At 41.3% G+C, this 10,262-nt stretch overlaps 1 protein-coding gene across 6 annotated transcripts in view; it reads right to left on the reverse strand.

Moving 5' to 3' along the window:
* LOC122554303 overlaps positions 1 to 10,262 on the reverse strand; it is an 80,311-nt gene that overhangs the window by 44,625 nt on the left and 25,424 nt on the right. For 5 of the 6 annotated variants that reach the window (XR_006312963.1, XR_006312962.1, XR_006312965.1 and 2 more), the window contains exon 6: positions 1,792 to 1,864. The exons of the other annotated variant lie outside the window; for it this stretch is intronic. Coding sequence is in view for 2 of the 5 variants with exons in the window: in XM_043699129.1 (XP_043555064.1) it covers positions 1,792 to 1,864 (73 nt within the window). In the remaining 3 variants the exon portion in view is untranslated. The remainder of the gene's footprint in view (positions 1 to 1,791; positions 1,865 to 10,262) is intronic. 6 annotated transcript variants of the gene reach the window in all.

Below are 10,262 nucleotides of genomic sequence, written 5' to 3' on the forward strand. Positions count from 1 at the left end.
CCATCATAAGGCCTTTCAAGCCAAGTACAGCTGTCCACCATTTTGCACTAGACAGGCAACCTAAGAGATTCTAGATCCTGCTTAAAATCATAACATACCTGTCTCCCTAACTATTACATCATCTGGAACAACCCATATTTTGCTTGTCTTCCTCCTCACTGTGGCTATTCCCACATTGCAAGGTGTTCTGGTCAACATAACTAGTTTTCTGCCTGACAGTCTAATTTTTATCCCTGCAGGAGGTTCAATGTAAGCTGTCAGATAGGATCATTTTCAGCAGATTTACTTTCTGTGTCACATCTAGACTTCACTTACGCTGCGCACGATAGGGCACACCAACACCATTCTAATATCTACTGTAACCCATCAGACTCCCACAGCTTCCTGGATTCTGCTTCCTTTTGTCTCATTTCCTGTAAAGATTCTATTCCAGTCTCCCCATTTGTCCATCTCCCCATTGTCTTTGTTTTTGTCAATTTCATTTTGCACACTTCTGTCCTCACTGCTCCCTTCAAGAAACATGATAGGATTTCCTTTCACCCCATGTTTCATACTGCCAGCTTTCATTTTAAAACAATCACGCTCCACCATTTCTACCATCTCCAGCAAGGGTTGCAACCACCAAAAACATTTCCCTTTTCCTTTCAGAATTTCAGAAATGATTGTCTCTCCATAACATACTTTACCACATTTCACTCACTCAAGATCAGAACAAAGGGAAGCTTTGTGGGTGGCATGGTGGCACAGTGGTTAGCTCTGCTGCCTCACAGCGCCAGAGACCCGGGTTCAATTCCCGCCTCAGGCGACTGACTGTGTGGAGTTTGCACGTTCTCCCCGTGTCTGCGTGGGTTTCCTCCGGGTGTACCGGTTTCCTCCCACAGTCCAAAGATGTGCAGGTCAGGTGAATTGGCCATGCTAAATTGCCCGTAGTGTTAGGTAAGGGGTAAATGTAAGGGTATGGGTGGGTTGTGCTTCGGCGGGACGGTGTGAACTTGTTGGGCCGAAAGGCCTGTTTCCACACTGTAAGTAATCTAATCTAATCTAATCTTTGTGCTGGGATAAAGGGCAGAAGTGATTAACTGACAGAAGGCATGGGAACACAAAGCAAAAGGGTATGACAATGGAATAAATAAAGAAAAGGAAGATAGTTCTGTAAAAAGTAGATGGTGCAGCAAAATCTTTACCAGTACCTGCCGTTCAAAAAACAAACCCTGAGGTCTCACTAACCCACAGTCATGTCTCTATATTTGTTTTAAAATGTTACAACTCTAATTTTCCACTTCGCACTGAAAGGTCACATCCTGAAATATAACTCTTTCTGTCTGCACTGATGTTGCCTGACCTACTACATATTTCCAGCATTTTCTGTTGTTGACTGTGTTCTATTAGTTAGGCTCAGAGTGGTCACTTGAACAGATCTCATGAAGATTATTCCCAATTTTTTAGACATCTTGTAGCTTTTCTGAATGAGGTACAAGCCTAATGCTAATTCATAACATGTTGAGGATATCTCTATGCCTGTATTGTCAACCCAAATAAGATATGGAGTTGAGAATCTCCAAACTGGTTTTGTACATGTGCCTTACAATAGTCTTACTTAATAACTGTAGAACCAAGCTGCCAATTTTTAAAATTATTATTGAGTTTATGAAAATATAAACAAGACCTCAATGTGATCTTTAGACATATACTTAAGAGGTTGTTTTTATTTTGTTCAATTTAATAGCCACAAAACATAGTAAAGATAAAAGAATATGATGATGGTAACTTTTAAATCTATTATGGATTTACCTTCCCTTCCAGCCTTCTGCAACCAGTGAATCATTGAAGTAGTGAACTGAGGTTTGATGTACCTGCGCAGTGCCTGGTAATGAAGAACAGACATGGACTGAGGAGTCTAATAACAAACAACATTTATTTAAACTAAATGTTAACTACAAAGTAAGTATTATTTGTAATTATATGACATCTTGTCGTGCTGCAATGTCTCAATGCAATTTACATCACTTTTTAAAGTGCAGTGGTTGTTGTTACAATGAGAATATGCAACTGTTCTTTACCAGCCACAATCATCAAACAGGCAGGAATGCATTTTGTTTGAGTGGGATTGATTGAAAGAGGAATGCCAGCAGTGAGTGCTGAACCACTTACCTTTCTTCAATTAATCCTTACTGATCTTTAATAGAAACCTGAATCATCGGTATAGGCATCTAAAGACTGAAGTTTCAACAATGCGCTATTCCCTCAGTAGAAGACTACAATGTCATCTGAAATTATTAATTCAAATCACTGTGTAGGAATCAGCCCAATAATGAGTGAAGCTGACATAAAAAAAGGAATTGCTAATATTAAAAAAAAACAGTATTTTCCAAGAACCATCTGGAGCCCTCAAACATAAAAATTACCCAGTAGAAATCCCACAGGCCTGTGGTTTGCAACAAGCAACCTATTGTAAGACCTGAACGTCTGGACATTCCATCCTATCTTACAGCGTGGCTATGTAATGTCTTAATAGTGGGGTACAGATTGCGCCCTCTTGAAACTTATGATAAACATTTTAAATAGCCAATTATATCATAACTTCTAAAGTTTTCAAAATATTTTCTCTGATCTAAGAGGCTAAACTCACATTACAGAGGCAATGCCACTTGAATCAGAAAGCAAAAGATGAGTGAAACCAACTTGACACCCAGGTGGCTTAATGCCTTAACTTTGCTTGGCACATCCTGTGGGATACATTCCTTAATTATAATAATGGTACTGCACAGAGTCCTATACCATTGTCACAAAGGAACTGTCAGCAATTCCCAAAAAATAAATATCTATAAGGATGTAACCTTTGTAGTTTGATGAGGTCTACACTCTTGTGAATGAACCCCTTATCTTTCTTCAAATAAACCTCGCTGATCTTTAATAGAACTAGATTTCATTAAATATAACTATATACAGAGGGTGGCAAGGGAGGGCATTTTAACTGAACCCCCTACAGCCTTAGGCTCCAGTTCCATGTGATAATGATGTCACTATAATATAGTTCCTTTCGCATATACTTTGTAGCTAATACTTAGAGTGAACGTATAACACACTTTATTACCTCCTCTGTGTTCTTCTTATGGTACCCTATTTCACTATTAGCATTTAAGAACGAGCACTTAACTTCCTTACCTATCCTGCCCCAACCATCGAAGTATGTTCTGGTCAAAGTTTCAGTAGCCATATTCTTGGCCCTTTTTGACACTAGGGGAGCTAGACATACTTTATGTTATACTCCTTAGAGGGGAAAAGCTTTAGCAAATTAGAGTTCCAGCCTCTGATAGTGAAGGAAACATAAAAGCTACCCTTCCCAGTTTCACAAGTTGGACACTGGTATACAACAGGCAATAACATGCCGAGATCTATGGTAAGAATTGTTAATTCCTTATAGGACAGTACAGCAAATGAAAACCTTCAGCCCAAAAAGACTGCATCGATACATGATGCCTTTCTAAACTAAATACCTTTTGCCTGCACGCTGTCTGTATCCTTCAATTCCCTGCCTGTTTATAAGAAATACTTTTTAATTGTTGCTATTGTGCTGAAGCAGTATATGAGCAGGGAGGGTGAGCAGTGATAGGGGTGCAGGCAGAGGGTGAGGAGAGCTCAGTGTGCAGCTGGCATGGCTGAATGGTACTCAGGGTGTGGGCACAGGTCAAGAGAACAAGGGAGATTAGAGACTTGGGTGTGTGGGCATGAATGTGGGCGAAGAGAGCGGGGCTTAGGCAAGGTGGGTGAGCAATGCTGCGTGTATGGACAGGAGGTGATGACAGAGCCTGGAGTACAGTGCTGACAGGGTGGGGACCTACAGTTAAAAATTGATAACAGGTACATTTGAAAACACTGAAAAAAAGGCAACCGTTGAAGGGCATGATGTGTACAGCTTGTGAAATGATAGGGGATGTGCCATTTTAGCAATTGTGCCAGGTCACTAAGGCTCATTACTTGTCTCACAGATACATCCACCAAGGCTTTAGCACAAAAAAAAATTTCTGAACTGACTAAGCAGAATTTAAATGAGAGGTGAAAAGCTGAGTTAGGAAATACAGTCCAAGAAACTGGATTCAATTGATGTCATGGAGGTCGTCTGCATACGTACGGGAAACCACACATACACATGTGGCTCTTACCCTTTCGGTACCCACACCATTGTATATACTTGTACAGTAAATGCAATGATAATTAGAACACTAGAGGGTGCTCCAGGATAAGAATTCCTTTTGTATTTCTTGTTTCATTTCAGTCACTGATTGTGTGGACTGTTCTTTAGAGCAGGCGGACCTGATTAATATAGAGTTTCTGCCAATCACATCACTAATTTTTCCATTCTGGTTACAGAATATAACTCTTGCTTCTTAATCCGTTTTGGCCATTAACACACAATGCAGTGGATTAACTGGTTCTCTCGCTTGCTGCCCCTAGAAGTTGATCTAATGATTTCATTATGTTCTGTTCAGGATTAAAACAGAAACAAGGAATTGTTCCAGAAAAACAAAGGTGAGAATCAGAGAGAGAAAATCAGAATGAAAGGCTAAAAGCAGGCTAATCCAAGTTTCTCCAGCACACCACCTCAAATGACTAACAAATCATCTTCCTTTCAAAATCAATACCACAAACAAAAATAAAGAATGATTGGGAGATGCCGGCGTTGGACTGGGGTGGACAAAGTTAAAAATCACACAACACCAGGTTATAGTCCAACAGGCTTATTTGGATGGACTAGCTTTCGGAGCGCTGCTCCTTCAAGGGCGATCAATGTTCAATGAAGAAGAAATCTGACTACCCATCCCTCGATGGCAATAACAGCTGGTGAAATGCATTAACACCATTGGTCTTCTCCAACATCCACTTTTTTTTGATTCTGAGATCAAGGTGTGTACAACTTTAAATTGGAATAATAAGGAATGCATATTTGGCAAAACACAAACACAAATTGAGTGTTGGGGTGAGAAAAGTTTCAGAGAATTTTTCTTGGTTTCAGGATAAAAGTTCCATCAGCGTTTTATAAATCTGAGAATGCCTCCGGACCCCTTGAACCTGTGATAGTGCTGAACCCTTATGTAAAACTCTTTACTTGAATCTCATTTCTCTACATCGTTCTATGTTAGTTTTCTTTTGTGTCATTATGCCACTTTTTTGTCACTTAGGTCATATCATGTATTCCTAAACTGGCACAGAATTCACAAAATTTCAAGGTAAGTCCCACTGAGGAAAGACTACTCAGTCCAGTTTAAAAATCAAGAAAACCTCCAAATGTTCCATCACGATGAATGATTCAAGATGCTTAAAAATCTGCTCCATTCTCAATTTGTCTGTCATTAGTTTAAACCTGGGTATCTGAGATCAATAGATTTTGGTTAATGCAGAGTATTGGGGAATATAGGGCATAGGCAGTTATGTGAAATTGGTTCAAAGTTTGTGAGATGATTTGTAGCTCGGGTGCTCGTTGCTGTGGTTCTGTGAAATTGGATTGGAGATTAGCCTAAATGGTCCATGTTGGGAGGCATTGGCAGAATGGTGTTGTCACTGGACTACTAATCCAGAGAATCTGACCTACATGTGACTCCAGACCCACAGCCATGTGGTTGACATTGAAATGGCGTAGCAAACCACTCAGTATTATAGACTGCTGGAAAACGTTTGAAAATTAAACGGGATAGACCACCCGGCATCAACAATACAGAACTGCCAACATCAAACACAGCCCTTTCGGCTCTGCAGTGTCCTCCTTACTAACATCTGGGGACACATGCCAAAGTTGGGGGAGCTATTTAACAGACTAGTGAAACCAGACTCATACTCATATAGTCATACTCACTGAATCATACCTTAAACACAACATCCAAGACAAAACTATCAGCCTCAATGGGTATGACCCGTCCCACTAGCAGAATTGGCGATACAGTGGCATTTTGTCAGAAGGGGAAGAAGTTGTCCTCGGAGTCTTCAAAATTGTCTCCTGACCTTGAAGCCACATTCATCAGATCAAACATGGGCAAGGGAACATTCTGCTGATTACAACATACTGTCCTTCCTCAACTGGTGATTCAGTGCTCTTCCATGTTGAGCAACACTTGGAAGAGGCACTGAGAGTGGCAAGGGTACGAAATGTACTCTGGATGGGGATCTCCCCACCAAGGGTGACTCAGCAGCAGCACTACTGATCAAGCTGGCCAGGTCCCAAAGGATAAAGCTGCTAGACTGGGTCTATGGCAGGTGATGAGAGAACCAATGAGAAAGAAAAACATACCTAATCTTATCCTTGCCAATTTGCTGGTTACAGGCGCATCTGTCCACGATAGTATCAGTAAGAGTGATCACCATACAGTTCTTGTGGAGATGATATCCTGGCATTAACATACCCTCCATCCCATTGTCTGGCAATACCACTGTGCTCAGTGGTATAGCAATTCAAGATTGGACTTCTTTGAGACACTATAGGCCAAAAACAGCAGCAGCATTGTACTCCAACGTAATCTATAACCTCATGGTCTGGCAAAGCCCCTATTCTACCATTACCGTGTGGGTGACTTCAACTTCCCCTTTTTGACTGGAACTTCCTTAGTGCAGATGGTCTGGATGGAGCTGATTTTGTCAGACGTGTCCAAAAAGGATTCCTGACTCAATATGTAGGTAGGCCAACTAGGGGGTAGGCCATATTGGATTTAGTGCTAGGCAACGAGCCAGGCCAAGTGTCAGATCTCTCGTTGGGAGAGCATTTCAGTGACAGTGACCACAATTGCCTCAACTTTACTATAGCCATGGAGAGGGATAGGAACAGACAATATGGGAAAGTATTTAATTGAGGGAGAGGAAATCATACAGCTATTAGACAGGAGCTGTGGAGTATAAATTGGGAACAATTGTTCTACAGGAAATGCACAACAGAAATGTGGAGGCTGTTTAAGTCATTCCTGAAGAAGGGCTTATGCTCGAAACATAGAACAATACAGCGCAGTACAGGCCCTTCGGCCCTCGATGTTGCGCCGATCCAAGCCCACCTAACCTACACTAGCCCACTATCCTCCATATGCCTATCCAATGCCCGCTTAAATGCCCATAATGAGGGAGAGTCCACCACTGCTACTGGCAGGGCATTCCATGAACTCACGACTCGCTGAGTAAAGAACCTACCCCTAACATCTGTCCTATACCTACCCCCCTTAATTTAATAAAGCTATGCCCCCTTGTAATAGCTGACTCCATACGTGGAAAAAGATCATCTGAAGCTTCCCTCACACCCACCTCAGTCCTGAACATTATACCCAAAAAGTTGACTTCTCCATCTCCTGATGCTGCCTGACATGCTGTGGTCTTGCAGCCTCCTGCTTGTCTACCTTGGATTCCAGCATCAGCAGTTTTTTGACTTTAATTCTTTAGATGGCAAGACTGTTCTATGAAGTGAGATTGGGCAAACTGGACCGTATTCTCTATTGTTTCAAAGAATGAAATATGATCTCAGAAACTTACAAAATATTTCAAGGGGTAAATATCACAGATACAGGCTCCTGATTGGGAAGTCTAGAACTGGGGTACACAATTTAAAAATAATGTAATGGCTACTTTAGTTCTAAGTGCAATATTCCAAAACCAAAAAGAATTCCCTTCTCTATTCCACATCGGTTTTGACTTAGCTGCGGCTTCAATTTCCAGTTTTAAGACTTTGATAGCCTCATCTTCATTTGTCATATAACTGAGCTTTCAGCTTCATACAAACCTTTCCCAAGTTATGGGTGTTACTCCACGCTCCCACAAGAAATTTTAGAAGCTTCTATCTGAAAGCCTAAAGCATTATGCAGAAGGGATGCCCCAATGGTATTATTACTAGACTATTGATCCAGAGACCCATGTATTGCTCTGGGGAGCCACATTTGAATCCTGCCTGAGCAGATGGTGGAATCTGAATTCAAAAATCTTGAATCAATAGCATAATGATGATCATGAAATTACTGTTGTTTGTCAAATAAATCTGTCTGTCCACCAATGTTCATTTGAGAAGAAAATTGCCACCTGTCTGGCCTATATGTGACTCCAGACTCAGAGCAATGTAATCGACTCTTAACTGCCATATAGGCATTATATGCTGGCCTAGTCAGCAATACCCAAATCTCGTGAATGAACAAAAAACTACAGATTACCTTTCCCACTTGTAAATTTTCCTTACATAAACATAACCTCATTATTCTAGAGTCTTTCTCCAATTGTGTTTTAAAAGAAATCACCATAGCTTCAGAAATCCTTACAGATAAATCAGCAAAACACTTTAGATACACACATCAAATCCACTTACCACTAGTTCAAATTCAAAATCTAAAACAAATTGTATCAAAATATGCATCAGATACAATACTTGCCATGATAGATAGCAACGTGCCAACTCCACAAGCACCAGGTAACAGTCGTCTCAAACAACAATCTAATCATCTTCCTCTCCTGCTAGCTTCATTTCTTCCTTATCCCAGCCCAGGACTGCCAGCATCGCTTGACACCCTGTTCCCTCCAATTAGCTGGCTCTATCCAGCCTCAACTTCCTTGCCCCCAAACCTGCTCCGGCCTCACCAGCTTTGCTTCCTTCTCACTTTATTGGCCGAACTGGTAACATCCTCAAAATACATCCTATGACATAGCAACCAGAACTGCACATAGTACTTCAATTGTGGCCTAACCAATGTTGTACAATTCCATTGTGACCTGCTTGCTGTTGTATTCAATGCTTTGATTAACAAAGGCAAGTATCACAAATACATTCTTATCACCTTCTCCATCTCTCCCGCTGCCTATGAACTGGACCACCAAGGTCCCGCCGATCCACTGTAATTCCGAGAGTTCTACATTTAATGTGTACTCCCTTGCCTTGTTGATCCTTGCAAAATATCACCTCACTTTTCAGGCTGAAGTTCCATGTGCCACGGTTCAGCCCATCTGACCAGCTCTTTTATATCACAGATAAGGCTTACCTTTTGGCTATGTATCAGATAGTTTTGTGAGATCTGCAAACCTTCCGATCATACCTCTGCCCCACTTCTTGGGTACAGAACATACCTCTAATGTTCCATTGTTGTTGAGTAGATGCCAATGTTGTAGCTATACTGGAAGAACTTGGATAGAAGCATGGCAGGTTTTGGAGCAAGTTTTCAGTATTATTGCTAGATGTTATTGAGGGTCTAAAACGTGAATACAGGCTGAGGTAACTAGTTGTCAGGAACAACCACTTAACAGATGCTCTTAATAACTTAAGCGATAATAAAATGGCTTCTCAATGCAAATAACATGAAAAAATGGCTTCTAGGCTGCAAATTGATAATTCTGCTAAAGCTGCATAAAATGGTTTTTAAGTTACTAACTGCTAATTCTGGTATAGTTGCATAAGTGACTAACCACGGTCTGCTTCAATAGAGATTAAGCGGACGATGTACCCTTTAAAGCATAGAAATAACTCAACTGGCGAACACATTACTGGCCATCCTAACTGATCTTCCGATGGAGGTGCAATGGCTTGGTTAGTGAGAGAAGGGTGGCCAGAGTGTTGGAAAAATAAAGTTAATTCCCAGAAAGATCATTGGACTGAGTAACTGTCAAATAAAGTAGTATTGTGTATTGATTGGTAATTGTTTGAACGTGCTGGAAAAGCGCAGCAGGTCAGGCAGCATCCAGGGAACAGGAGAATCGACGTTTCGGGCATAAGCCCTTCTTCAGGAATGGGGAAAGTTTGTCCAGCAGGCTAAGATAAAAGGTAGGGAGGAGGGACTTCGGAGAGGGGCGTCGGAAATGTGATAGGTGGAAAGAGGTCAAGGTGAGGGTGATAGGTCAGACTGGGGTGGGGGCGGAGAGGTCGGGAAGAAGATCTCAGGTTAGGAAGGCGGTGCTGAATTTGATGGATTTGACTGAATTATATATAGCGTTAAGGTAGCTGACTAGCACAACAACACTTAAGCGTATATCATCCACTGCTTTTTCTTCACTCGGAATATAAGCGAAGCTAGTAAAGCCTGGCAAAGTTACAAAACAGGGCTACTTGCATGCCAAATAGAATAAGCAACAATTGATATGCAGAGATAAGCGATTCCACAACAAACAGATCTGATCCATGTTCTGCAGTCCTGTTTGCTGATGACTGCACAATCTTCAACGTCATTCATGACTCCTCAGACACTGATGTAGCCCATGCCCAAAATGTGGACAATGTCCAGGCTTGGGCTGACAAGAGGCAAGTAACATTCACATGATAT

Source organism: Chiloscyllium plagiosum, chromosome 1 (assembly GCF_004010195.1).
Source record: "Chiloscyllium plagiosum isolate BGI_BamShark_2017 chromosome 1, ASM401019v2, whole genome shotgun sequence".
Taxonomy (NCBI): Eukaryota; Metazoa; Chordata; class Chondrichthyes; order Orectolobiformes; family Hemiscylliidae; genus Chiloscyllium; species Chiloscyllium plagiosum.